Genomic DNA, 27,306 nt, shown 5'->3' on the forward strand with positions numbered 1-27,306 from the left:
TGCTGCCATAGCTGAGTTCTCACATTTATTGTCTTTATTTTTCTAAGATCCAAAGGGGACATGAAAAGATAATCTATCATTACTCTCTGTTTGTATTAACATTGATTTTTACCTTTTATAGACATAACATCAAAGAACACATTTTTGCAGACATAGATGTCAGAGGCAAAGAACCCTGGAATACTGATTTCTACTGCATTTTTGTTCCTACTGTTTTTATTCCTTATTTTCTATATCAATTGTGCATTACTCATCTGTAATTGTACCAAAGCACCTGCAGTAGTTAAGATTAATATATGCTGATATCATAGCGAACCAAAGTTAACAACTGCATTATGAATAGAAAATCTGAATAGAAAACTTATCAAAATATTTTATTTCATAATATATATTTTTATGTATAGCTAGATGAATGCTGTCACAGTGTGCACATTGCTGTATTTTGTTACACATTACAGGCTACAACAGAAAAATCTAGTACAAATATATACAAAAAGCCTCACTTGAAATGTTCTTTTCTTGAATCAGTGAGTATTGTATTTAATACAATTAAAGCATATTGAAGCTTTGAGACCAGGTTCCAGTTTGATTTCCAGTTGGGAATCCTGAGGATTAGGGGCAGTGCAGCTGTTGATCCCTTTGTGATAGTTCAATCTACAGGTACATGAATTTGAGCGACCCGCAGTGAAATTTAGGACAGCCTTAAGATTCCTTGAACTTTTATTAGTGGTAAGAACCTTTTTGTGGCTGTTTCCTCTTCCACATATGGTTTTGGCAAATCTCCTACTCCTGAAAAGGCTAAAAACGAAGCCAAACACATCAGCTGGGACTCCCTCAATGCAAGGGTCAGCTGGACAAATTTCAAAGTCCATTTGAGTAACTAGAGAGGAAAAAAGGGGCTCCTACTCTAGGGGAAATCTGCTCCTAGGAAAGATCAAGCTGTTAGTGTAGCAAAGTACCTAGTGCCTGATGTAGGCCTGTCCTTGGAGTTAAAATATTGGTCCAAACTGGATAGTCCAGATTTGGAGCGCTTCTCCAACAATTTTGGGAAAAAGATAAAGTAGTTTCAAACAAACCATGCTTTGTGATCAAACTCATGATTATTTATTCTCTAATCGCAGAGAATCAGTTAGTCTTAACACAGGCTGAAATTTAAACTAGAATCTGAATAATTATTTTGCCTTTATTTAATGAACGAAGTGCCGAAATAAATCGAGGTACTTCTACAGTAAAAGTGCTGCAGTGCTTGTCTGCAGCAACTTCTGAAGCCAGGGAGAACGCCCACGTGATTAAATTGCCTTGATATCAAACCCCTACCTTCACAGGCTCCGACACGAAGGAGGACCCTCGCACTGTGGGAAAGGTCTATAGGATTCTGATTTATAAGGGACCAAGAGGTCAAGGGAAGCAAAACCATTATCATTATTTTCACAGGCTCTGGAGATCTGAACTGAATATAGAGGGCAGTGTGCTCAAAGGGGAAATGCACACACAGGGGAAATGCAACACAATCCTGCTTTTTTTTTTCCCCCCTCCTCCCTACTGACTTCAGTCTGCAGATTCTGCTGGGAGTATGTCGCATGTAACAAACTCAAGCCTGTAAGGACTGTGAAGTGGTTTTCTTATTAAATGATGCATAGAGAGATTATCTGGTCTGTAGCCAGTGCACAAAAGCTCCATCCGTACGAGTTCCTATTCCCGAGCAAAGCGTTTGGTCACCTGCGTAGTAATGAGTTTTCTAGGGATGGGGAGGGAGGGTGAGGAGCAAATGATGGCTGGTGGGGGCAGGACTGAAACTGCACTTTGTGCCTCTCTCTCTTCCGTGCAAGCATTAGAAAAAAGAAAAAAAGAAAGTAAAGAGAGCTAATGTTGTATTATACAGCTTTGTAGTCTCCATTACCTTTTCTTCTGAAGAAATCTATTTGCAGCAAGCAAGGGGGGGATAAAAAAAAAAAGGCAAGCAAACAGACCAAAAAAAGACCCAACAAACCATGTGGTTCTAACATAACCTTCTGGAGGATGGTGTTAGAAGGGCTCCAGAGCAAGAAGCCAGGAGCACCGGTGGGCACAGCTGTGGACATGGAGCTCAGTGGGACACAGGAGCTTACTCCAGGGCTGAACAGGGTCTTGTGCTGAGCTCCAGAGCACCAAGAGCATCTGCAGCAGCAAGTCAAGGGGGAAGGGGGTTGCTCCTGCTGTTTCTTGACAGCCTCCATTACCTGAGGATGACATGGAAGCGTCTCTGAGTGGGGAGCCCCTTGGGATTTTCTCAGTGCCTTTCACAGAAAGAGAGAAACCCTATCATAGCAGAGCTATTTCCAAATAATTTCTGTAGATAATAAAGGACTTGCCATACTGCCCAAGACTGGATCTTTAAAACAAAACAAATCACTTTGAGCATAGCAGTGAGTGAAAGTTCACAGGGTTTTCCCTTCTCTTGCTGTCACCTAGCTGTCTTTCAAGGGATGGAGCCATTAAGAAATGCTACAATATATTTTTGCTAAGTTAGTCTATCCAAAAAATTATGAACTGTCACCTTGGTATGGGAGTGACTGGGAATGAGATGACCACAGACATGACTAAACTCAGTTATCACCCCTCCTTCTCTATTGAGGGAATGATTCTTCACAAAAGTTTAGGTGACTAGTTTGTGCTTTTGTTGAAAACTTTCAAGCTGACACCAGTAAGTTCGATCCTATAAAGAATGGAGTGTTCTGGCCCTGGTCCAGAACAACACTTAAGCCTATTGGAGAGTGGTTTGCTGGATCGGGTCCAGAGCAGAGGAACATGCAGGAGGAAGCTCTCAACAGTTGGGGCTTTCTCTCTTTTTTTTTGGGTGTTCATAGAGCAATCTCCAGATACGTGATTGCAGTGTGGTTGGCATGAAACAAAACAATAACTAGACCCATAAAATGAAAGGTTAAGCCATGACGCTGGTGACATCTTTTGGTAGAAATCCAGCAAAAGCTCCATGAGGACCTTCTTGGTGGAGCAGTGCAGTGACTGATGGAGAAAACAGCAGGTAGATGTCATCCTAGGGTTTCCGATCCAAAGCAGAGCTCTGCTGCACCAGATGCTGCTTGTTCCAGCAACTATGGTTTTCCCAGGTTTCTCATAGGTGACATTTGTGAATAAATAATCTGTGGTCAACAACTTATCTGATAATTTTTGGAAACCACTATCTGTATTTTGTATTAGAGCAGCCTGTCTGGGCCTTTTGAGAAATGCTGGTTGCTTTTGTTAGGTTTGGTTGAAATCAAAAAGCAGCATGCTGCTTCTCATTGACTAGATGAATTAGGTCAGAAATATGCTTGTAATGGGAAATAAAATCCAAATCAGTTCTCCAAGTCTCTTTTTAAATCAACATCATATTATTTAAAGAGAGTAGCAATGAGTCATGATGAATTCCCTCAAAAAAGAGAGAGAATTTAAAAAACAAATGGGAACACAGAAAGAAATGAAATTAAACATTAGGTTATTGTATTTTACTTCACCGATGTTAAAATAGCAGTTGTCAGATGGTTGTCCCTTCGTACCGGGATACCAGGCATATGTAATGGAGGCTTTGCCTTTGTAGGAAGGATGATGATGGATTAGTGCTTAGATGCTGGAATAACTCTGGTAGGAGATGGATACCCTTTAGCTAAGGGAAGCGGGAGCTGCTGATGCTGAATTTAACAAAACCAGACTTGCCCACAGACTTGCAAGCGCTCACAGAGTGGATTTTTAATGCTGCAGGTGACATTGTTGCTGACTGAAGAATGTTCATCAAATCAGAAAACTGCTGATAAGCTGCCTTTCCAAAAAGGAATCTCACGAATTTCTCCTGTAAATCTCTGCCTTTCATCATACCCTGGGAGGTGAGGTAGAGGGATTGTGACAGATGTTATTTAGGTTTTTCTTCAGTTTATTTAGGTAATTGAATGGAGTGATGGAGGAAAAAAAAAATAATCTCAAAACATCTCCTTAAGGGTCTATTTATTAAAAACAGATCGAAAGAATGAACATAATTGAGCCTACACTTCCCTTCAAATATTGTTGTGCACCAGTGAAGATTGAGAGTGCATCAAAACATCAGTATATTGACGACTGTGACCCAGGTTCTCCAGCTAAGAACACTTCAACACTGAACTGAATATAAAGTAAAGGAAGTTATGTCACTAAATTGTTCAGCAGTATTTGCAAGATATATTGAAGACCAAATTCGTATAATACCTACTGAAATGTTATAAAATCAGTTTAAAAAAATCTGTTGCCTCGGTTGTTGCTGAATATTTTTGAAACTGTTTTGATTCAGTTTTTTAAAAGTTCCATTCCTAAACCTACAGGCTGGTAGAAATGAGTCAAAACTTTGTTGAAGTTTTCAATAATTCCATTTGCAAGACAAATATTTGGGGTGTTTTTCCAGAAGAGCTTGATCTTGGCTTACATAGCTGTGTATTTTGGTTGTATTTCTGTTACTAGATTCAGACTTTAGGGCTTCAGGACTTTCTTGCTTGAGATTGTTCATCTATGGACGACAAAGTAATGTAATTTTTCTCTTATATGGTGAGAATAAAAGAAACGTTTGTAACAAAAGTGTTGCATTAAATAATCAAGAAAGAGATTTATTTTTCTCCTTGTACATGTGCACTTTTCTTTAATCTTTGCTGTATGCAAAGCAGAAATAGTTTTTAAAAGCATATAATATCATTTATAACTGGACTTTTTTTCCTTCTCCTTTCATATTTCCTGGAAATTTTACTATTGTCTCTTTATTATACTACCACTAATAATTTGCTGATACTACTAAAACAGTACTTTTTACTATCTGCTTTCTTCATTTTGCTGTGGATGGATTTAATGCTCCTGATCTATTACTTTTTGCATGTGTCCAACCTGCAGATTTCTTTTGCTAATGCTCTGATCGCTGAACCAAAGCCCAGCCCAAAAGCTCCGATCTGTGCTCTGCACTTCACAAAGTTGCATATAGGGCCCCCAACAGACATGTAGGATTCCTGGAGGGAGCAGCTGCATGTTAAAATAGATACTGTGGAGTAGTGGTATGTCTTGTTATTTAATTTGAATGAGTGAAGGATATATTTTCGAAAGCATCGCTGGGCAATATGCTCTGCTGTATCTTAAGGAATAATTAGAATGGGGGATCTGGGTAAGAAAGACTTTCTATGACCTAGACCTGAATAGTTTAGTTATATGTCTTGAGCACTATAGAACCTTCAGAGTTGTTGAACAGTAAAGATAAAGAAAAAGATAAATTGAATTAATTTATTTTGAATGTATATACATGCCTCTGACTGCATTAATATTAAGTTCCATCCAAAATCTAAATAGAAAGACTGTAATCTTAGAAGTTCTCTCAATAGCATCAGCAAATCATTCTTGTTTACCCTACATGCTAATGAAACAGGAACATGACACTCCTGAAAACAAGATTGCAAAATACAGAAAATGTGGTCTGACATTTTTTTTCTCCCCAAAGGAGGGACTGCCACTAACTAAAGTATTTCTTATGAAAGCTCGATTGCTTAAGATGCAGAATATTAAGAGAGAAAAACACTTTAGGACACAGCCATGTCACCAGCTGTTACTCACCCTTAATGAAATTGTTAAGTGATATTCTTCATAAATAGGTCAGAGAAACTTTTGAATTGTGAAGGATGTTTTATCTCTTTCTTTGAAATGTTTGTATTAAATTTAGAACTGGTAATTCATTAAGCTCATTAGCTCTGACTAGGAGAGCAGAGCAATGTCTAGGATATAGATTTCAAGGCTTAAAAATGTTAGTGCTTACAAATAAACATGAAAGCAATGTGTGGAGAAAAAATATGAGATCATAATATGTTTAACTGTTTTTTGAGCACAGCCCTCTGGATTAATTAAGAACATTTTCTATATTCAGACACTTAAATATAAACAGAATACATTATGACTTTCGGTTAACGCTGCTTTAATAGGGAAAAAGAGAATGCATTATGATGAATACAGTGGAAGCTGGTTGAGACTATATTTTTTTTGTTTGCTTTTTGGCTTCAGTTAAAAGAGGAGATAATAACTGAATTTTACAAGATCCCAACTCCTAATTATATTGTTATTGTTGTTGAATTTAAAGAGTAAAAGGTTTTAATATACACACACACTTTTTGGTGACCTTTGTTGTAGATTTGTATGGAAGTAAAGCTCTGTTGAGCTCTGCAAACCCTTGACTCGTGGTTTTATTTAGTCTTAATAATAGCTGGTATGATACAATCTAATAAATTTCTGGAGTGAAGTCACAGATGGTTATAGTGCCTTCTTTCTGGAAAGATGGAAGTGGAGGAAATCAAAGTCTCAGTACTTGGGACCAGTTGTTGAATCAGAGTCCAGTATTGCTGTAGCCTTCCAGTCGTGGGGAGTTTAGAAATAATCTTTAAACTAGTTTAAACGTACCAGATACATTATGCTGTTGTTCCCAATTATATTCTAGTTTCTTCGTTGACTTGCTTTGTGGCCTTGAGGTTATAGTTAGCATCTTTGCCATTTCTGTAAAATGGGTTTAAGAGCACCTAACCAGTTAAGCAATTTTTTAGATTCCTGATGAAAGAATAATACTTCTAAATTATTATTATCAACTGGTGAATTTTTAGGTAAATCTGCCAATGTGACATCACAAAGAAAACATGTTTATACCAGAGATATTGAGACTTTGGTAGATTTTTTGTACATTTCATAAACACAAGGCTCAGAGGAACACCAGTTTTCACAGAAATGCAGGACTGAAAAAAAACAGGTTTCCAAAACTACATGAAATATGTGCTGCACGTATCCAGTAATTAATTTTGGTTTTTTTAGGTAAATCGTCATAGAAGAAATCATTCCCAACATAACTTAACACTTGCAGACATCATTAGTACACAGGACCACACGGTAAGAAATTGCTCTATAGAACTGATGAATCACTCTTGTTATTCTATATGTTCATAATATAAATGTTACACATGCTTTACTAAAGAATAAATACATGAGGCTTTGGATGCCTGAGGATGTTAAGGTATTTGAGAGACTTCGATTAATCAATAAAAATAACAATTTTAGAAGATACAAAGCAATTTATATAGCTTGACTTGCTGTTAATTTAGTCATATTAGACTGATGTTTCATCAGTATTAATACTTGGTACAAATGAATGTGACCATGTCTTTCTCCTGTGCTTGCCTGTATTAAGGTGTTTTTAATATTAACATAAATTTTTATAAGTAAAAGTGATCACAATATTTACCAAAGTTTTCCTTGATATTAAAGCAATCTAAGGGGAATGAGAAGTACAGAAGTTTTTCTCTTAAAAGAAAATGAGTATGTAAATACAGATTCATCAAAGAAATGTTGGTGTTAGTGGTACTTTTACCTACACAAACTTTTTAGAATTAGGTAGGTTCAGAAGCCTTGAATTCTTCTAATTAAGAAAATTATAGGACCTATATGTGATATAGTGATAATTACTTTTCCTTATGGTTTTACATACTGTTAGGTCATAAGTGTTTTTAAATTATTGTTTAAAAACTCAAATATTTACACATACATACTCTCATTTTTAATATTCTTCTGAAAAAAACAAATTAAAAAACCAGACAAAAAAACAACGAATCAATCAAACAAAAAAACCTCACAATAATTTAATTTTCTTATTTCTCTGCTAATTCTTCAGGGAGTTTTGGGTCATTTTCTCAACCTTCTGTATGTTGGAAAGGTGCAGGAAGGGCAGCAGCTTAACAACAAATGATGATATTTATTGAGACAGGAACAACAGAGCATATCATTAGGATATATTTGGTATTCTTTTTAATCTAATATCACCCATTTGCAGACATACTGTAAGCTCATCCTGAGCTGTCTTGCAAGTACTTTCTTCAAAACAAATAGGACAGAAAAGGGGATGTTAACAGATGTTAAACATGGGGAATGCAGCCCCCCCAACAGATGTTATAAAAATATTGGGGTCACCCTAGAAATCTTTTCATTTGTCTTTGTGATAAATTTGTTTTGTAATTCCATAAATGCCCTTTATACCAATTACAGTGAAAACTGCGTATTATCAATTAATGAAGGCCATGCTGATTATTTTTTTTTAAACAGCACCTGTACTAATTCAATTAAAACACTATATATGAAAGTTATTTTGCTTAGCACTGGGAAGATCTTGTACTTTTTAGGTGTTTAATTTTGAGCTGTTTAATTTAAAACAAATGGAGGATTTGAGCTATGTAATTTAAACCAGGATATTTTAGATTCCCAGCATTTGTTAGTGGATTTGATATTCTAGATCAAGATAATTATAAGGGAAAAATAGACTAAGCAGCAACATTTTCCTCTGGAAGCACATCCAATTTTTAACTTCCCAAAATGTGACAATAGAGGTGATTCAGATCTGATGTTGAAAATCACATTTGCCTTTAGTTTTGGATTGGCTGAAATAACAGTTTGAGATGAGTGGCTGGTAAACTTTGAAAGCATGAGATTTTGGGTCCGATTCAGAGAAGCAATCAACAGCTTGAATGGTTAGCCAATGCTCCTCCCAATTTCTGTTTCCAGATGGGTAGAAATATTAAAAAGAATAACCTTTCTCATATGTTATTTGGCATCTCTGGCCCTGGCCAAGCCCCAGAAGTTTTATGCTACAAAAATGAAGGGTTAGAAGACAAAGAAAAATATTGAAAGAAGTAAAACAATTTTGATTTTTAAAAAAGAGAGAGGAGGAAAAAAAAAAAAGTAGGTGGAGATGTGGATTAACTCTTATTTTAGCTCTAATAATTCACCCATCCATCACTAGATAAATAGTGACATGGCTCCGCACAATAATCCCTACATACTTTCTCTCTGGGTTTTCTATGGCAATGATATGCATGACAGGAATTTGCATGAAATAAGTCCAAATGATAGAAAATGCACACACTAATCCTCATGTACCCATTTGAGAATGTCATCTAAATCATTGTCCGCAGATCTACAGACCTCCTCATAGGTACAAACAGCTATATACACAGAGTATATTTGATTATGTGCTGTATACCAGCAACAGACAAAATCTATGGAAACAGTAAAACATATTACGTTATTAATATGATATTTTGTATAATTGACATAACAGCCCTGCTTGATTTAAAAATCCTTATGTTGCATGTTAAAACATGTTTTATTTCTATTTATTTGCTGTACATACAGAAAAATTCTCTTGAAATTGTTACAAAATCTCCTTGTGACACAATTTGCTATGAAGACCATGTGGAGCTGCTAATGTCCCAGTCAGACACTGACTCAGTAACGTTTGCAAGGAAAAACAGACACACCCTGAATCACAATTTTCCTTCTTTTCCTATTAGTGAAACACTTTGGACATTCTTAGCTAATGAGATCTTATGAGATAGGAGGTCAATGGGTTTGGCTGAAGAGCATCCATCTTGGTGGGGTTTTTTTGTTTGTGCTTTGTTTAGTTTTGTTGTTGTTGTTTTATTTTTAAATATAAATTTACATAGCCGAAAACCCAAAAGAAACAAAGCAAAAAAACCACAGAACTACCAAAACCCAAAAACTATCCCAAATCACATATCACAGCTTCACAAGGGATGTTCAGAAGATCATATAGAATCAATTGTCTACAAGGGCCTCTAGCTTAAGAAAAGTGTGTTCAGAGATGCAGAGGAGCACACATTAAGAGGGAGAAATGTAAATAAAAGAGCAAACCTAGGACTTGTATCTGATATCTCAAACCTCAAGCACAATTTTGGTACCATAAACCAGGTTTCACAGCCTTGTGCGCACCAACAGAGTCCTTAGCAAGTTTTGACGTGACTAAAAAGGGTCCAATTTTCAATAATAGCAATAGCAGAGGATGGGATCCATGAAGGTGATATCAGGTTGCTAATATCACATGTCGCTTTGTCTAGGCAATAGCGGAAGGTGTGGGTTGGAAAATGCACAACAGGGCTGTGCTTCCCCTTGTTTATAATTCTAGTTTGAGACTGTATGTTAAGTGTTGACAGAACCGCTCAACTTGGTTTTCTGCACCATATTATGAGATCATTTACTTCAGCTGGAAACTTGAAGATGGGTTCTCCCTGCATGTGGATGCACACGCTCCAGTGAAGTGGGACCTTCTGAGGGCTGGTTGAGCACCTCAATGCCAGAGCTCATTCAAAGGGCAGCACCACTTAAAACCACAATACCTTTTTAGGATCTTGTATGAACTTTTATTTAGTTCCAACTCAAAGTAAAGTGTGGCACTTGTGTAACTTTTCCTGTTCTAGAAATATTTCATGTTTCTTTGACACTGGTTACCCTAAACTCTTTAGAAAACAAGAAATAAGTGTCTTTTATGCAGAAGTATGGTGTGTCCCTCATAGCTATTAATGAAATGTGTATTCCTACAAATCAAAAAATGAAATATACACTGCAAGTTAATTGTGCCAAGGTAATTTCAAATAATTCTTTACTTATAGCTAGAATCCTTGTTTTTATTACAATAAATTTCTTCCAAATCAATGAATAGAATATTATTGGGGTTTTTTGAGGTTAATTCTGTGTACTAGTAGACTTTAAATGTTGCTTGCAGATTTTCAAAAGAACTGACTGTATCAAGGGAAAAAGGGTGACTAAACTGAGAATTAGTGATAAAATGCTCCCACACTAGATTAGTTAGATGCACAGTCTTATGCATGTACTATTTTGATTCATTAATCTAAATAAATGATATGGTTATGACATATTTTTCTTCTTTTTTGTAGGTAGTGGAGAAAGAAGGCTATCTTCTAAAAGCTAAAATAGCAGATGGTGGCAAGAAATTAAGGTATTGCATATGAATGTTACAGAGCTTATCAGTTGCAGAATTCAGAGTTGATGATGATTGTGATTACAGTCCCAGAAACCAAGTGACAGCAGATAACGATGGGCTCATTGCATGCAATGATCATGTGTCAATGTTAGCCTCTATATTATATATATTATACGCTTATTAAGGACAACCTTAAGGCACTAGAAAATCAATAATATATTTTCCAGTGGGCAAATTTTAGGTGCTGAGTGTGCGCTTGAGGAGTCAAAGATGAGAGACAGGGACTCATCACGAGGTGAAGTCAAAGGGATTCCAAGACAAGGTTATCCAAAGTGGTCAGCACACACCTAATAGTCTGTTGAAAATAATGGGAATATTAATGCTGCCTTTTTATGGAAGGATTTGCTCTGGTTTGCTGTATTTAGATGCCTGTAAAGGAGCAACAGTGATGTGACCAGCACTGTGTGTTACCAATGAGTATGTAATGTGAATTATTACATGTTCTGCCTGGAGAAAGGAGCCAAGAGTAGTAAGTTCTTGTACCTACATAGTGCTAAACCATGAGGATCCTAAAAAGGCCTATTGTAGCTCACTTAGTCCAGCCTTTCAATTGAAGCAAGAATCGTAGAATACCAGTTTGGAAGGGACTATCATCTGGTCCAACCTTTCTTGGCAAAAGCACAGTCTAGACGAGATGGCCCAACACCCTGTCCAGCTGAATCTTAGAAGTGTCCAATGTTGGGGAATCCACCACTTCCCTGGGGAGATTATTCCAACAACTGATTGTTCTCATTGTGAAAATTTTCCCTCTAGTGTCCAATCGGAATCCTCCAAGAGTAAATTGTACCCATTACCCCTCATCTTGTACATTGTCAACGCTTGGCCGACCCTGCTACATCTGGGTACCGTATTTTGGGAAAAGATATTGAAAACCAGTAATAATCTATTTCCCAGTTTGAGCACAGACAGAAGTTTCTGCAAAGCATGCATATGCTGGGCATCCTCTGTGAACAAGCCCAGATGAGGAGGGAATTTCATCTTCCCAGCACATCGGGGGCTCTTTCAGGAAGCATCTCCATGGCTTGGTGTTGCACGCCGGCTCGGCGTGGGCGCAGGGAGGAGGCAGCGTAGCTCGGCCACTTGGATTTTTTAAAAATAGCCCTGAACAGCCTCATATTTTTCTATAGCCTCAGAGAACGTGAGCACCGCTGTAGCTATAACGTGCTGCCATCAGGTGTTCGTTTGACAGAATGCAAATGCAGCCGCAGCGCCCGGGGCTCCTTTTGCAGCCCCCCGAGTCGGGTCGTGCCTCGCAGGGACTTTGGGCAGTGACCGTCAACTATGACTTTAATAGTGTAGCTGTATAAACAAATACATGCAATATCCTTTCTAATTCTAGCTGGGTCTTCTCTGCATGCTGATATTTATGGCTCTTTATACAGCGAGAAGATGGGTAGTAGGGATTCATCTGCTCTGCATACAGTTTGTCTGACTCCTCCTTTCACTTACCTAAACTTCATCAACTAGAAGTGATTTCTTGAATAATGTTGGTGTCACGCAGCAAAAATTAGAATACTGTGAACTGGCTTTTCTAAAGAGCTTGAAAAAAAACCTTAGGTCACTGCATGTATCCTGTGAAATACGATGTGTGTCCATCTGTACAGAGACTAACACACTTGAAAGCTTTTTTTCCTTAAAATCTGATGGATGGCTTTATGAACAATTGGATAAAAATGGTGTCTAGTTTATATACCTTTTTTCTTTAGGTCACAAAAGTAATGAAGCTTTGATTGTAAAATGTCACTTTTTAAGTGAAACAACTGTGGAATAAAAGGACTACAGGATTTAAATTTAAGGGGAAAATTCTTGCAGATCATACAGTGGAATTCAGTTGCATTCACAAAGCTTTTATAATTCTTATAGTCTCTTGCACTAAATTTTCTTATTTCTGATGGAATGAAAATATTATGCCCTTAAAATTCATAATGAAACTTAGGTAAAACATCTCAGTTCTTCTGAATCAGGGACGCTGTTTCACATTTCCATCTATATTTTCACTTCTCCCTGGCCCTGGTAGTTTTCTAACTCTCTAGGGCTGCACCATGATGTTTAGTTGTTACTTAAACATTTCTCAGACATAATTTTTATCTTCCTTGCTTTCCTGTAAATTTTAAATTTGGGGGAAGAAGAAAGTATTTGGGACCTTCAAAATAGACGTTTTGCTGAGCTCTGTATAGTCAGAATGAAATTACAGTTTTCCTTCTCAGTTCTATTTTAAGTATTAGCTACCAGAAGGTCACTGGCTATTTTGGAGTCCTCTAAGTATATGTGAAAGTTAAGAATGTGTGAATAATCTCCCTGTTTTCGTGTGGTTGAGGCACCATGGTGGAAAAAGAACATAGGCTTCAGAACATGGATGAAGAGAAAGAAGGGCTTCAGGCTTTATTAAGCCACATTCAGATAAAATTAGGATGGTGAGATTCCATCAATATTGGTGGAAGTGCATTGCTGATATTGACTTTAGACCATTTGTTTCTAACATGAAATAATTAAAACCCAAGTCTACAAATAGAGCATCTTTTACCTACTGCTTGCATGCTTTACTGATGTGTTTTTAATTTTAATTTTAAGGAAAAACTGGTCCACGTCCTGGATTGTTCTCACTGCTCGGAAGATGGAATTCTACAAAGAATCCAAGCAGCCGGCACTGGCCAACCTGGTAGGAGACCGACCATCCAATATACTCTACTTCCTTGAAACTGTTATTTCAGTATAAAAAGTTTCGTATTTAAATTAGACAAATCCAGACTGAGTTGTCAACCTTCAAATGTTTGTGAGCAGCTGAAGGAAAATGCCTTGATAAACTTCTAATCAGTTGTAGTGTATGAGAAGGAATAAAACTTAGCATGTCCTTTATGAAAGGGTGCATTTTGAGAGTAATTGCAAAGTGAGACAAATGGTGAGTGACTATCCAGTAATGTGAAGGTAACACTTTAAATTAAGGTGCCATTTATAAATGCTTTATTCTTATTTATGAAAACGATCACTAAATGCAGCTACTTCCTCAAATAATGTATTATAAAGTATGTTATAAAATGCATTAGTAATAAATGCTTAACAGATGATGCGATGAGAATCTGTTGCAAAGGATATTGTGAGATGTAAATTGTATTAAACCATGTATGTGCATCTTTAATACATGAATATAAGTTGTTATCTACCATCCTATAAAGTGGCTTATACATTAATAAATAATAATAAATTATTTATAAATGGCACCTTAATATAGGGTGTTACCAAAGCAGAAAACATTATAAGTTAGCAAAGTGATTTTTTATCATAGTATAAATGTGACATCTACCATATCCTGCTAACCTTCCTGAATATTTCTATGACTCCATCTAATGCAGCTAATGCAATTTCTGTAGCCTGTAGTTACTACAAAGTGAAATTTGCAGTACCTTTTTATTGTGCCCCAAGGAAAGACCACCGATCTTGGTCTTTGGAGATGTGACAGCTACGTTGCGCAAGCAATAACGGCATCTATCCCTTCAGTGCTAGTTACTGCTGAGTTTGAGCCTACGAACCTGAATGTGGGCAACAAAAGGAGAATTCGGTAAATGTGTGACACTGTGGGCAGCGAAGGGACAGGTTTGACAAAGCTCCGTTGTGAAAGGCTCTCAAGGCCTGATCAAACCTGCCAAATCTCATTGGAGTGATGGGTGACCACAAAGGTGCTCTCTTTGGCAGGAGTCACAAACAATAAGATATTTTTTCCGTGGCAGGTGATACAAACCTTTTCTCCTCTATACTCGTGATCTATCAATGCCACCTCTGCCATAAAATCAGATTTAAAGAACACCTTTGCATGTCTTGCATTTTTGGAAAGAAGATGAGGGTTGCAGAAAAAATAAAAATAGATGAAACCATAAAAGCAAGTAAAGGAGGAAATCTGGTACTTTCTGCTCCTGTTTGTGCCAGTACAGCTGGAAAATACTACTTCTCTGAAGCCCTGAAAACAGTATAGCTTGAATTAATGTTTTGTCAGAATCATCTAATTTTCTTAAATTTGAGTTAGATGTTACTTATAAAAAAAAAGTCTCAGATGAACTTGTTGGAACTGATCTTTTAATTTACTATCTGTCTTATGCTTCTACCTGTTACCTCTTCTCCTTTCGTTTTGCAAACACTCACCCAAATCCCAAGAGATAAATGGATTGGTGGAAATTCAACACACAGGAGGTTTGATTTCTCTCTGAGATTCCTCCACATGGTTAAAATTCCCATTGGCTGTTTAACAATTTAGATACTAAAGTAGACTTGCCTGGAGAATGGGAGTCTGACCCAGATCCCAATCTGTTTAACACAAAACTTAAGGTGTGTTATGAGAGCGGATCTTCGGAGAAGTCAATCTCTTTCCCTGAAGTTTCACTTCATCCCTAGTGCTCACAATTGGTGAGATAACATCTGCTTCTTGTGTTAGGAAGAACACAGACATATTGATGCTATACTTTGATCATTATAGGGAGAAAAAAAAAATAAAACTGTCCTTTTTTTATTTATTATTTTTTTTTTTTAGTTCTGTACTACATCTGAAAACTGGGGCTGTGAACTCAGTGTTCACAATAGGTGCGAAAAAGCTGTTAAATCTACATTTTCTCTCTATTACATATCACTTACATGCAGTGGTAAATAAACAAATTGAGTAAAGCTTGAAAACAATGAAAGCTGTTAGTATTCAAAATCTTATAACACAATTTCCCAAATCCAAATTTCACACATCAAAAAAGCTAAAGTGGCGTGTTGATCTCATCTGATAAAGCAAATGCAATGTTTATTTCCTTTGTAAACCATTTAACCAGATATAATTTTGATAGTGGAAAGGAAATAATACAAAAAGACTTCACGAGAAACCATTTGTTTACTGATTTTTATTATTTTATTATTATTTTTTTTCAGCTTTGGAAAAAGGGGAATTCAACCATTAATTACATAATGTTGTACAGGCAATGTTCATTCACTATACTATGACTCGTAACAAAGCACTTTCATTGTTGGAGGGAAAACAATGTGACTTAACAAAAGGATTTATGCTCTTTTGTATTATAAAGATATTAATTCATTAATTATTAATAATTAAATACAGAACATAAAGCAAAAATCTAGAGTAAGATGGCATCATTATAAGAGGAGTGATATTTCACAATAAAGGCAACAGGAGAGAGGGAAATGGAACACATTCTAATCATACCTTTTTCTCTGATGATAAGATAACACTTAGAGGCGATTTAAAATTATATTTACCAGTGTCTTTAATAATATTCTAACTCAAACTCCTTTTAGATATTATTAGTTTCTTGTTGTTCCTTTGTACAATTGTAGATGTAGTAGCCACTATAACAGCTTTCCTGTTCATTTGCACAGAGAAGACTGGGCTTTCTGGTGAAGCTAGTGACAATATCTGGTATTATTAGTAATAGTTGGAGCACAACAATTAAGGCACACAGAGGAGAGATTCAGAAAATGAGTTTGTTTACAAATGTGACTGAAAATGCAAGTTTGCATCCCATGTAGCTAAATCATTATCTTTTGCTGCTGCCTTGATCATTCATGGTCATGCTTTTGATACATTCCTTTTTTTTTTTTCCTTAGCATTCAAACGATTATAACTTGCTTTTTATTCTAAATTAATGGTACTGTGATCTTAAATGGACCACAGCTCCATTCTTTCTTACCAGCATTAAATTCTGTTAGCAGTTGGTTTTTCTGACCAAGAAAAACTGGTCTGTTTATTCCCTGAGATAGTTTATTCAACAGAGGCTCTTTTAACCTCAGGTTATTAGCCCATCTGCAAAGTAATTTAGTGAGTGAAAATGCTGCTGAGATCCATATTCATGTTTAGGAAGATTTCATTGTAGCAGACACTTGTATCAATTTACAGCATAACCCCCTCCAACAACATCGATATAACATAATTGCTCTGACTGCAAAACACAAAGCAAGGACGCTGAGTGCTCAGGCTTTCCCAGTAACCTTAACTTACTCTCTTGCCGTGTCTCTGGGTAAAGCATAAACTAGAAAGCAAGCTACTTAACAGGATGATGCTTAGGCCATTATGAATTTCTAGGCAATTTTCCTGTGGTCCCTATGGATTTAAGCAGAGCTTCCCATTGTGAGGAGCTCCCCGGGTGCAGAAGGACTGATGAGCATGATGGACAGATTCAGGCTTGATGGGTCTGAACGGTTTTGCATGTAGTTTTCATCAGAAGTTTCATGTGCTATGCCATACCTGTGAATCTTATATAGTGTTCACAAACACCTCGAATCCTGGGTTGAGTTTTGGGCCTCTTGCTACAAGAAAGACCTTGAGGCACTGGAGTGAGTTCAGAGAAGGGAACAGAGCTGGGGAAGGAGCTGGAGCACAAGTGTGATGGGAACGGCTGAGGGACCTGGGGGGTTCAGCCTGGAGAACAGGAGCTGAGGGGAGACCTTATTGCTGTCTACAGCCACCTGAAAGGAAGTTGTATCATGGAGGATGTTCTCCTCTACCAAGTGACAAGTAGTAGGACAGGAGGAAATAGCATCAAGTTGTGCTAGGGGAGCTTTAGATGGGATATTGGGAAAGATTTCTTCTCCTGAAGTGTTGTAGGGCATTGGAACAGGCTGCCCAGGGCAGTGTTGGAGTTACCATCCCTGGAGGGGTTTAAAAGATGCATAGATGAGGTTCTTAGAGACATGGTTTAGTGACAGTGTTGGGTTAATGGTTGGACTCCGTGATCGTGGTCTTTTTCAACCAAAATGATTCTATGATTCTGTAGTATCCCACTGTAGGAAGAATTGCCAAATTCTCCAAAAGAGAATATTTCCAATAGATTATTGTACATAGCAGAAGGGTGTTCATCTTTCCAATACCCGCATCCAATCTTTTCTGAAAGGGAGATTCACATATATATCTTTTTCTTCTGCTAATTATAAAATCAGAGCTGTGAACAAACTCCACGTTGCTACAACAACAACAAAATCCATCTCCGTGAGCACTGAGTGCACAGAAGAGTCCAGTTTTTTGTAAAATCATAGAAATTAGAGATGGTAAAATCCTGTAGAGTTCACTATTCCATCTTCTGCAAAACTTCCTTGGGCTTTCCATTGTTTTTTCTCACTTTGGTGTGAAATGCCATGGCAGTTTTCCTGAGGAAAATATTCTTTAGCTCAGTATACTTCACTATCAAGAAACTATTTCCTATTTCTTTGTCTACATTTTAATCTCTTTTCATCTCATTATGCTTTTCCAAACTTTCTCAGCTCCTTCTGCTCGTGGAATATAAGCTGTCCTTCATTGTTAAAATATTTTTGGACTCAAACTGTCCTTTTGGGCAATTTTTTTTTCAAAGCAAACAGGGTGACCCATTGTGACAAGGCTGTGTTGTGAGTTCATGGTCGTTTGCAGAGCTGCCTGCCCTGTGCCTTATTTTTAAAAATATAGTCCTGGGATAATTAAGGTTGTAGGTGTTTTGTTTTTTTTTTGTTTTTTCCATGCAAATATTAATTGATTGAATTTCACAACTTCTGTTGTAAAATCAGCTATCAATACTGCATTTTTTGATCTGTTAGTAAAATTCACAAAGGTTAAGCTCTTGTCAGAGGCCAAGCGGGAAGTTTGAGGCAGAGTTGGGGGAAAAAATCCAAACCCTGCTCTTCCAGTGGTTTAGCCACAAGAACATCCTTCTGTTTTTAATAGCATATTTCTTCTATTTAAAAAAAAATATATAAAAAAATTTAAAAAAAGGAACACAGACACACAGGACTGTCAGTTTTAGAGGTGCTGAACCATGGTGGTTTTATGGTTTGGCAAATGGAGAACATAATTACAACTCCAGTACTAAAAACTGCCAGACTCTGGCTACAAATTACTTGACCAGGATTTCTTCCTCTATTTCTTTTAACCTAAATAGGTCCTTTTCTATCCATGTCAAAAGCACCCTGGAGAACACACATTTTTTTAGCCTTTAATAACATCAGAGAAATTCAGTGAGCAATCTTTGGAAAGCTGATTATGTGGTTGATGCTGGACTGACCACTGTAAACTTCTATTAAGTCTGTTTTCTTTATTGCCAATGCCATTTTTTAGGGTAAAATGGCTTGAGAACAGCAGAACAAAAAAGATGCATCAAGCTGATTAATTACGTTATGTGGATATTACTCCATATCTTACCCAAAAGGGACTTATTAATGCTTTATACTGTTAACAGTAGTATTTTTATTGTTGTCTGGGATGTGCAGTAACCTGATCTACAAAGGCTACTCTCAACTACATGGGCTTTGCCAGAGCTCTGCTGCACAGGCAAAGTCCCTGGAGAAGGAGCTTTGATGGCAAATGAGGATTATTGTGCTTTACACCAACTCTCGGCAACGTAAATGATACAGGCAAACAAATCTGCTCTTTGAATTATTTGCATCCATACGGAGGAGGCAGAGCTGTCTCACTTGGGGTGCACGGAGTGACATTGTGAACCAGGGAAGCGTGTGGAGCTACCCTGGTGTTGAGCTCTTTCTGGATCTCACATGTGCCCTCAAAGCCTTTTTTAAATTTTTTTTTAGGAGCTAGAATTAATAATTTTTTTAGAAAAAGGAGATAGCTTGTCTTACAGACACGATGTACATTCTGCTCTAATTTCTGTCCTTTCCAGCTTAAATTTGTGTTTGGATAACCCACGAAACTTTATCTTTAAACTCAATGGCTTTTCAAGAGGTTTTGCAAAGTAAGCATTTAAAGTATCTGGTCAGTGTGTATGCATTTGTGTTTTGATCTGTCGTACGCTATATTAGACTGTTTTTAAGCTACCTAATTATTTTTAAAATTATGTATCTAGTAGAAGAACCTTATTTCTAAATCAAGACACTCAGGAGTGGTTATTTAATAATACCAGGGAATAATGAACTATTTTCACTAACATCAGCAGTCATGCTACAATAATCTGTCACTTGAACTTGATCTGTTACTGTTTTATCAGATAACTGTCCCCATTTGTGAAAATTCAGGCAGTATCCATAGTTGAATTTTTTGTTTTGTTTTCCAGAAACCAGGATATAAACCTGAGTGTGTGGATTTGTGTGGTGCTCGCATTGAGTGGACCTCAGAGAAATCCAGCAGAAAGAATGTCTTTCAGGTAAGAGGCAATGCGTTCATTTCATTATTCTCGCATGAGGAAACTTTGTTTAAGCAACAAGGGAGTTTTTATTTCCTTGGTTTTAATAACTAGAGACTGATTTAATACAGCATTTTTCGTAATACAGGCATGTAACATTTTATCAAGCATCAGTTTACTATTTTTCTAAGAGAAGGATTTCTGATGACTGAGCCTCCTAAACACTTGAGAACCTGTTGATTAATTGATTAATGCTCTATATTCAATTTGTTTTTAAAACTTAGTAGGTAATTGCTTTGAGTTCAGGCCTAGAATCTTGACCTCAAGGACTTTCATAAACACAACTTCTTCAAACTGCTTATACAAGCATTGCTCCAACACAGTGTGGTTACTCTGTTTATTTTTATTGCTGTTCAGGGTCCTCAGACGGTGATGACCCAGGTTCATTTCTGGAAGGGGAGGGGATGATGGTTAAAAGCTTGCCTCTGTCAGGGCCAACACAGAAGGACGCGTATTTCTCATAGGACTGTTCTTCATTGATGGAAAAGAATATTATTTAATTACTTCATCTAAATCCCATTGAATTGAAAGGGAGGATCAAGGCCCAAGAAGATGAAAGGATGAGAAGAGCGTTACTGCAAGGCTAACGTTCCAGGATCTAGGGGCCAAAATAGTTTATTGCAACATCTTCAGATTTTGGACATAATCCAGATCCCATGAATATCAGTAGAAAGGGTTTTTTTCTTTCACTAAAGTTGCGTCAAGCCACATCAAAATATTATTTTCTATGAGCTGAGTTGTTTCCCAGAGTTCTAACTTTAAGGATTTTTAACAATACAAACAATAAAGGGAGGACAAACAAAGAAGGGAACGTGTCAGGGTCAAGATACTGTTAGTTACCCGATAGTCCTTTGGCATCATCACCAAGTGAGACAAGCTGGAGGAACAAACCTTGCCTGATTCTGGGGTTTAAGAAAAAGACCCTAAAGGACTGTACACAGTTTCTTGAAAAGAAACCTCTTTGGGTCAACTGGGTGTTACAGAATCTTTTTCAAGGTTTATTTTTCTAGGCATTTTTCTAAAGCGCATGCAATATTTAGGAATATTCCTCTCCTTCAAGCCAGTGAGACTTATGCTTCTATACCCCCCACATCCTTCAGGTTGTCTTGAGAAAACACTTGGAGCTTTGTCATTTCCTAGGTATTTTTAGAATAAATATTTTGGTTTTGCTGTCAATCTTCAGCTTTTTCACTTGGAACGTGATTAAGTATAACCTTAGCCTTTACTCCTGCAACCCCCTGAGCACAGTGACAGGTCTTCTGAGCTTCTGGGGTTTATTTCTCATCTTGCAGTAAGCAAAATTTCTGTTTGGAAACACGTACTGGAGTGGTGACTCATTGCAGCTAATACATTTCCAAATGAAGCTCTGTCATTGATTTACCAAACTGATTGTACGAAGTCTTTGCAATGCATTTTCTTCTCACTTCTGTTAGCGTGAGGTGTAACTCCGCTGAATCAGAATAATGTGAGAAAGGGAACTCATGAGCTACTGTTTGAACCCATTAAAACGTGTCTTCATCAAGCCAATAAGTGAGTGGGAGAGACATTAAGAAGTAAAAGCATGGGAGGAAGGACATATGTTAAGACATTTTGCAAAGGGATAGAGCATTGTTTAGACAGAGAGCTACAAGAGGATTATGCCAGATGGTAAGAGCGAAAGAGGAGAAGGCTTTGGCATCAGTAGTGGTGACATTTTAGGAAAGGAAAGGACTGAATGAGACTGGTGCTACATGAGCTGATAGAGTGGGAAGGGGACTAGAGAGAGAAGATTTATGAGACAGTCTGGAGGGAATCCAAGGCGAGTTCGAAAGCGGAGAGGTCAGTTTGTACCTGGATACTGAATATTTCAGGAAACACTTCCGATGCTCTACTTATATCTAACGAGTGGGAATAAGATTGATAATATGCGTCTACTTATTAATAGATTTGTTGAAATGAAAAGAACATGGGTGATTTTTGAATTTTTTTTTTGATGACCTAAATATAGATGCATTGCATTGCCATTTGATTAAATACATTAGCTGCCTAACTCTGAAATGATCAGAACTAAGTATGATTATATCTTCAAAGCGTGGCAACAAAGCATAGTTGGTGGGGTTTTGTTTCATTACTGTCTGAATAATAAAACATTCTTTTCTGATTCAAACAGAGCAATGGTTTCTTTCTGCTAATGTGTTCTACGAGGAGTAGATGCGGAATTTTGAGTTTGATTTAGCCTGGGTGCTCAATTTGAGTTCATGAATTATAGATTAGAAATAGAAAATGACTATTGAGATTTTAGTTTGAAGAAAAAGGAGGAAATCTTGAATTTAAAATCTAAGCATATGACAGCTAATGGATGGTAACAAGAAGATAGAGTATAGGAGTAACATAAAGAAAATTAATTGGAAACATGATCGATGCAGGAAAAAAGGAGGAAACTGCAAGTAAATGATATTAAGGAAGATTTGGGTTTCTGGTCTTGATCATGAGGCTTTCAGCAGTATTGCTCCATTCATTTTAATTGAGCTACTCCCTGTTTAACAGGATAAGTCTGATCTTTCTCTCACACTATTCAATTTGTGCATACAATCTATTTCTGTCCTTGATGAACATATTAGTGTTTGTGTTTGCCTACTTTTTTTTCCCCTAGATTTTCCTTAATAGTAACTGAAAATACGCACATCTTATAAAATATAACCTTCTGGTTTTCCTTTATTTATTTTATTGATAATATAGCTGGCACCAAGGAAAGGACTAGTTATAAACAGCTTCACATGATGTGGGGAAACGTAGGAGTTTGCAGTGAGACACCGTGCTGTTTGTTCTTGCAGGCTGAATGACGCGATACACTAGGTCTTCATCAGAGGAGTGGTGAATAAAAGAAGATTTATGTTCAAATCACATGCTTTAAATATTTCTGCTAAGTGCTAATTTGCTCTTTGGTGTTTAGCCTGAAATTTAAAGCACTGAGGATTAAAAGGATTACAACATAATCTTAAATAATCCTAAGTGTCATTTACAGAGAGATGGTTGTAATAACTAAATAAAACCATGTTAAGGGATGGCAGTGTTGTCAGTCAGCAACTGGAACAGAAACAGTGCCTCTGTCACTCTGTCATTCTCCTCTTTCCTTTATTTGATTTAGTTTTATATTGGGTACGTGCATTTTGATGTGGGTTATCAGGAAAGAAAAGAACATGATGCGCTGCTTTGCAGTCACTACTAATACGGTTGTTGAGGCACCAGTAACTAGGTTAGTTTACAGATTTTCTCAGTATTCAATGGTGTTTTTACTTCTAGTAAACTTTTCAGATGGAGTTTATCCTTTCCCCTGCTCTAATCACTCTTAGCTGAGCAGCCATTTAATTTCAAATTCAGCCCAGATATTGTGGAAGACGTGCTCTTGACCTCTGGCTTCATAGCTCTGGAGCTTCATTAGCATGAAATCCTGTGGCTGTAGACTATTTCCTTGAAGAGGTTTTGGAAGGTTTCTTTCAGATGATTCCAAAAAGAAAAGGAAAAATAGGAGAAAGGTGAAAAGTGCAAAAAAAGGTCATGAGTAGCCTGCTTAGGAATCAGTGAAGCTGCTTTATTAATAGCACTATTCATTTAACTAACAGACTTTTAAAGTTTCTTAATAATGTTCTTTCCCTGTTTACCAAGTTCATTTTTTAGGAAGGTTTCATATGAAGAATTTCTGGAATGTGATGCCCTGGCTCTTGCCACAGATTTGGTGTGATATTTAGTTTTATTTCAATGCACTACAGCTGTAAGGAGTTACTCATTCATATGCAACTAAGAGTTGTAAGTGTATTTTACACATAGAGAAATCTGTATAAGAGCTACAGTATTTCAACAACGAGACAGCCGAAAGTACAACTGTACGTATGTGTAATATGAAAGAATTTATCTTGCAGCTGTTTCATATATAATAACATTTATGGCACTGATCTGGGGTAACTCCCTTGTCCTTGAAGCTGTCCAGCTTTGTGTAAGAGAGTAATCTGAATGATAAGCTATTCTGTTCTAAAGACTATAAGATCATTGTAGTATCTGGATGCCTCCCAGGAATGTTTTAAGTCACCACTGTTTGCCATGGGAGAGATAATTTTCTTTTCCACGATCTCTCTAGAGGAAGCACTGGGAGTGCAATGTGGAGAGGATTGGGTTGGGATTGGTGTCTAGATTTCTTTGTATGCTTTCAAATATAAATGCTGTACATTGGAGGAAAATTAAGAAAGGCACCTTGTACTCAGATGCAAAGATTCTGGTGGTCCTTATCAGCAGCTGGAACATGTTCCCCAGCTCAAACTGGCCCTGGAGAAAGTACTGAGGAGCTCATTAGGTTGACCTGTTGTGATTAAAGATAAAAAAACCCCTATATAGAGAGATATATATAGAGATATAGATACAGCATTTTTTTCACTTCTGGAGGTTACTGTCTGTGACTGTGGTTTCATTTCTGTCCCAGGGACCTGAACAGACTGTTGCTTAATTAAAAGACTCATCCACATCATGTAGTTATTAGATGGTGTCAGCAACAGATTCTTTAAATAATAAACTTATAATTAGTTTTAAAAGAGCACAAGAAATGGTCTTAATGATCATCTTGGAGAAGTTCAAGTGTATGTTTTTATGTAAGAAGTACTCTGTTGTTTTGGTGTAAGTGGGGAATGGTCTCTGTGTTGTTTCTATTTCTTCTGTCTTGTTAGTGACCTCACCAGAAATGCTCCTGCCAGCATGTTCAGTAAATCACAATGGATGGATGCAGAAAATCTTCTGTCCTCTCCAAATATCAGCTATTTTCTTTTGTAACGTAAATACAAGACTCATGAATGTTCTTATTATTACGACTTTGTTTTAATTTAGTTGTCTTTAGTCTTAATTTTCTTCATTTGAAAGACACGTGATACTTCCTGTATTTGACAAAAATGCATACGAAATGTAGAATCAGAGCTGTGAGTCGTGGACACTTTAAATATACATTATTTATACTTATTCTGGGATTCTGGGACCTAACTCTACTTTTAGAATAGGGTACCTCTGTGGACATTTTGGAATCACTTCTGATTTCCCCCTGTTGGATGACATGCTCTTTGTTAATTGCCCTATTCTCTTTTATTTTCTCTGAAAGCAGAAGCTACAAATTAAACTATGCTTTCTTTAGTTCATTGCCTTTCTTGAGTCCCCAAATTTTCTGAGGTGTCAAGCAGCTCAGATCACAACCTTTGCTTTTGGAATCTGCTCTTATGGTAGTGCTCTAAACATGCAAAAAAGAGCAGGATCTTAGGCAAGTAATAGTAGGAGAGCTGTATTTTCTTTGCATATCTGTATACCAAATTTTTATTGTTGATTAAAAAATAAGAGAGAGGGTACATAGTGTAAGAAGAAAAATATCTTTGATTTTGGGGAAAGTTTTGCATAAAATAGAAGATGGCACGTGATATGTAATCTAGACATTATACAACTGACAAGTCACTTTGCCTTCTAAAGGCTTTAAGATGACATTTTAAGGTGATGAAGAGGAGAGACATTTAGAGATGCTTTGTAGTTTACTTTTATTATTTTATTTTTTCTGTCTATGAAAAGGGTATATTTAACTGTAATCAGTTTTACCTGTGGTGACAGTAGCTGCTCCTGAGACCTAAGGAGGTGTTCCTGGTTATTAAAGAGCACAATAGATAGAAGCAGTATCTAAGAAAGGAAAAGACCCTCATCTTGTCGCTAATAATCACAAGCCTGGTACCTGGGACACTTGTATAATCTGTGGGATATGCAATTTCACCCTTGTTTCAGAAGTTTTAGGTGAGTAGCAGTCAGGCTTTAATCATCCTGGGCAAATAAACATGTTTGCTTTCTCTCACCTGTGATTCGCTCTTATATTTGATGTTGCTCACATTAGCCTAAAGAGAGTACATTGAGAGTGAAATGAAATTGTTTGCTTTATAAACACAGACACTAAAATTGAAGTTTAAGAAATTCCAGGTAATAAACGCAGTTTCCCCTAAGAAATGTAATGGAGAGGGGGATGTATTTCATTATTTCTGAGATACAAGCAGTGACGATAAAGCTTGACATCTAATTCCAGGAAAAACAAACTGTGTGGTCTTGGATTTCAGATGTGTAGAACCAATGTCACCTTACAGAAATTGACTTATAGAAATATTTTTTGGTAATATGTACCAAAATGTTTGTACTTTACGTTTCAAACTATATGCAGTTTGAAAATAGACAAGGTTTCAGGAAGAAGACGCTCTACTTTGACAAGGTTGTGTTTTTAAAGGGTTTGGGAAACTGAGTCTTCAACCTCTATAGTAGCATTTCAAGGAACCTCTCTATATGTTCAACCCCTGTAATAAAGTTTGAAGTGCTTCAAGGAACAGCAACTTTATTCATAAAACCGACAAAGTGAGCAGCTAAAGTGGAGCTTCTACGTAGTTATAGCTAATATTTTTATTTTACTTTCTGTTGTTCTGTCGGCTTTGGGGGTGAGACAAACCCTTCACTGGTGTCAGCAAAGGTCTTGTGTATTTTGTGACTAAAAAATCAGGACAACAAGGGTATATGTAGATCCTAGTTACTATTTTACTTATAATGTGAGAGAGTTATTACTTTTCAGAAATAATGAAGTCCACTTCCAATAAGTAATGTTTTGCTGTACTTCGCTGCTTGAAGGAAGATTCAAAATTCCCAGTAAAACTTTGGTTGATTTGTGGCTAAATATCATCTTAGCTTTTTTTTTTTTTCCCCCTGATTATTGTCCCATGAAAAAAATAACGAAAATTTCACTGTGTTGGAAGAAAAACTGTTGCTGTGATGTTGGTCACCTGTGTGTTCACTGCAGGCCACGAGACATCGGGGCAACCAGCTCCTATAACACCAGAGCTTTGGAGCTCAGTAAACCTCACAGAACTCCCAAATCAAATTGAAAAGAACAGCCTAACTTTTCTGTGAACAAAACTTTTCTGATTACAACCCCCACCCCCCCAACCCATATTCTCCATATCTGACATTATGTGTACATAGATGTCTGCTGAAAATGATTATTTTAATAGCTCACCACACTTATTTAGGAGCCTGTCTGATATGTGAGTGACTGTGAGAGTGACTGTCTGTGTCTGCTCATACACATGTGCTTCTTAAGAAATTATGTGAATCACTCAGCTTTTGACAGCTACACTGCAGCTTTCAGAAGTGCAGATGTTATTTGTCCATCAGAAAAGAAAATATTTATTTCAAGCCACAGGCATTTTCTGCGTTGCAAAAATAAAACATAACAGCAGTTAATGCTTAATGTGCATGTGAAATAATTTTGTC

At 36.9% G+C, this 27,306-nt stretch overlaps 1 protein-coding gene across 1 annotated transcript in view; it reads left to right on the forward strand.

The window, feature by feature from the left end:
* Positions 1 to 27,306, forward strand: part of ARHGAP15 (Rho GTPase activating protein 15) — a 324,795-nt gene that overhangs the window by 39,035 nt on the left and 258,454 nt on the right. The window contains exons 3-6 of the mRNA XM_080346977.1: positions 6,829 to 6,903; positions 10,755 to 10,816; positions 13,433 to 13,520; positions 19,879 to 19,968. Coding sequence (XP_080203103.1) covers positions 6,829 to 6,903; positions 10,755 to 10,816; positions 13,433 to 13,520; positions 19,879 to 19,968 — 315 coding nt within the window. The remainder of the gene's footprint in view (positions 1 to 6,828; positions 6,904 to 10,754; positions 10,817 to 13,432; positions 13,521 to 19,878; positions 19,969 to 27,306) is intronic.

The sequence above is a fragment of the Nesoenas mayeri genome (genome assembly GCF_963082525.1).
Source record: "Nesoenas mayeri genome assembly, chromosome: 6".
Taxonomy (NCBI): domain Eukaryota; kingdom Metazoa; phylum Chordata; class Aves; order Columbiformes; family Columbidae; genus Nesoenas; species Nesoenas mayeri.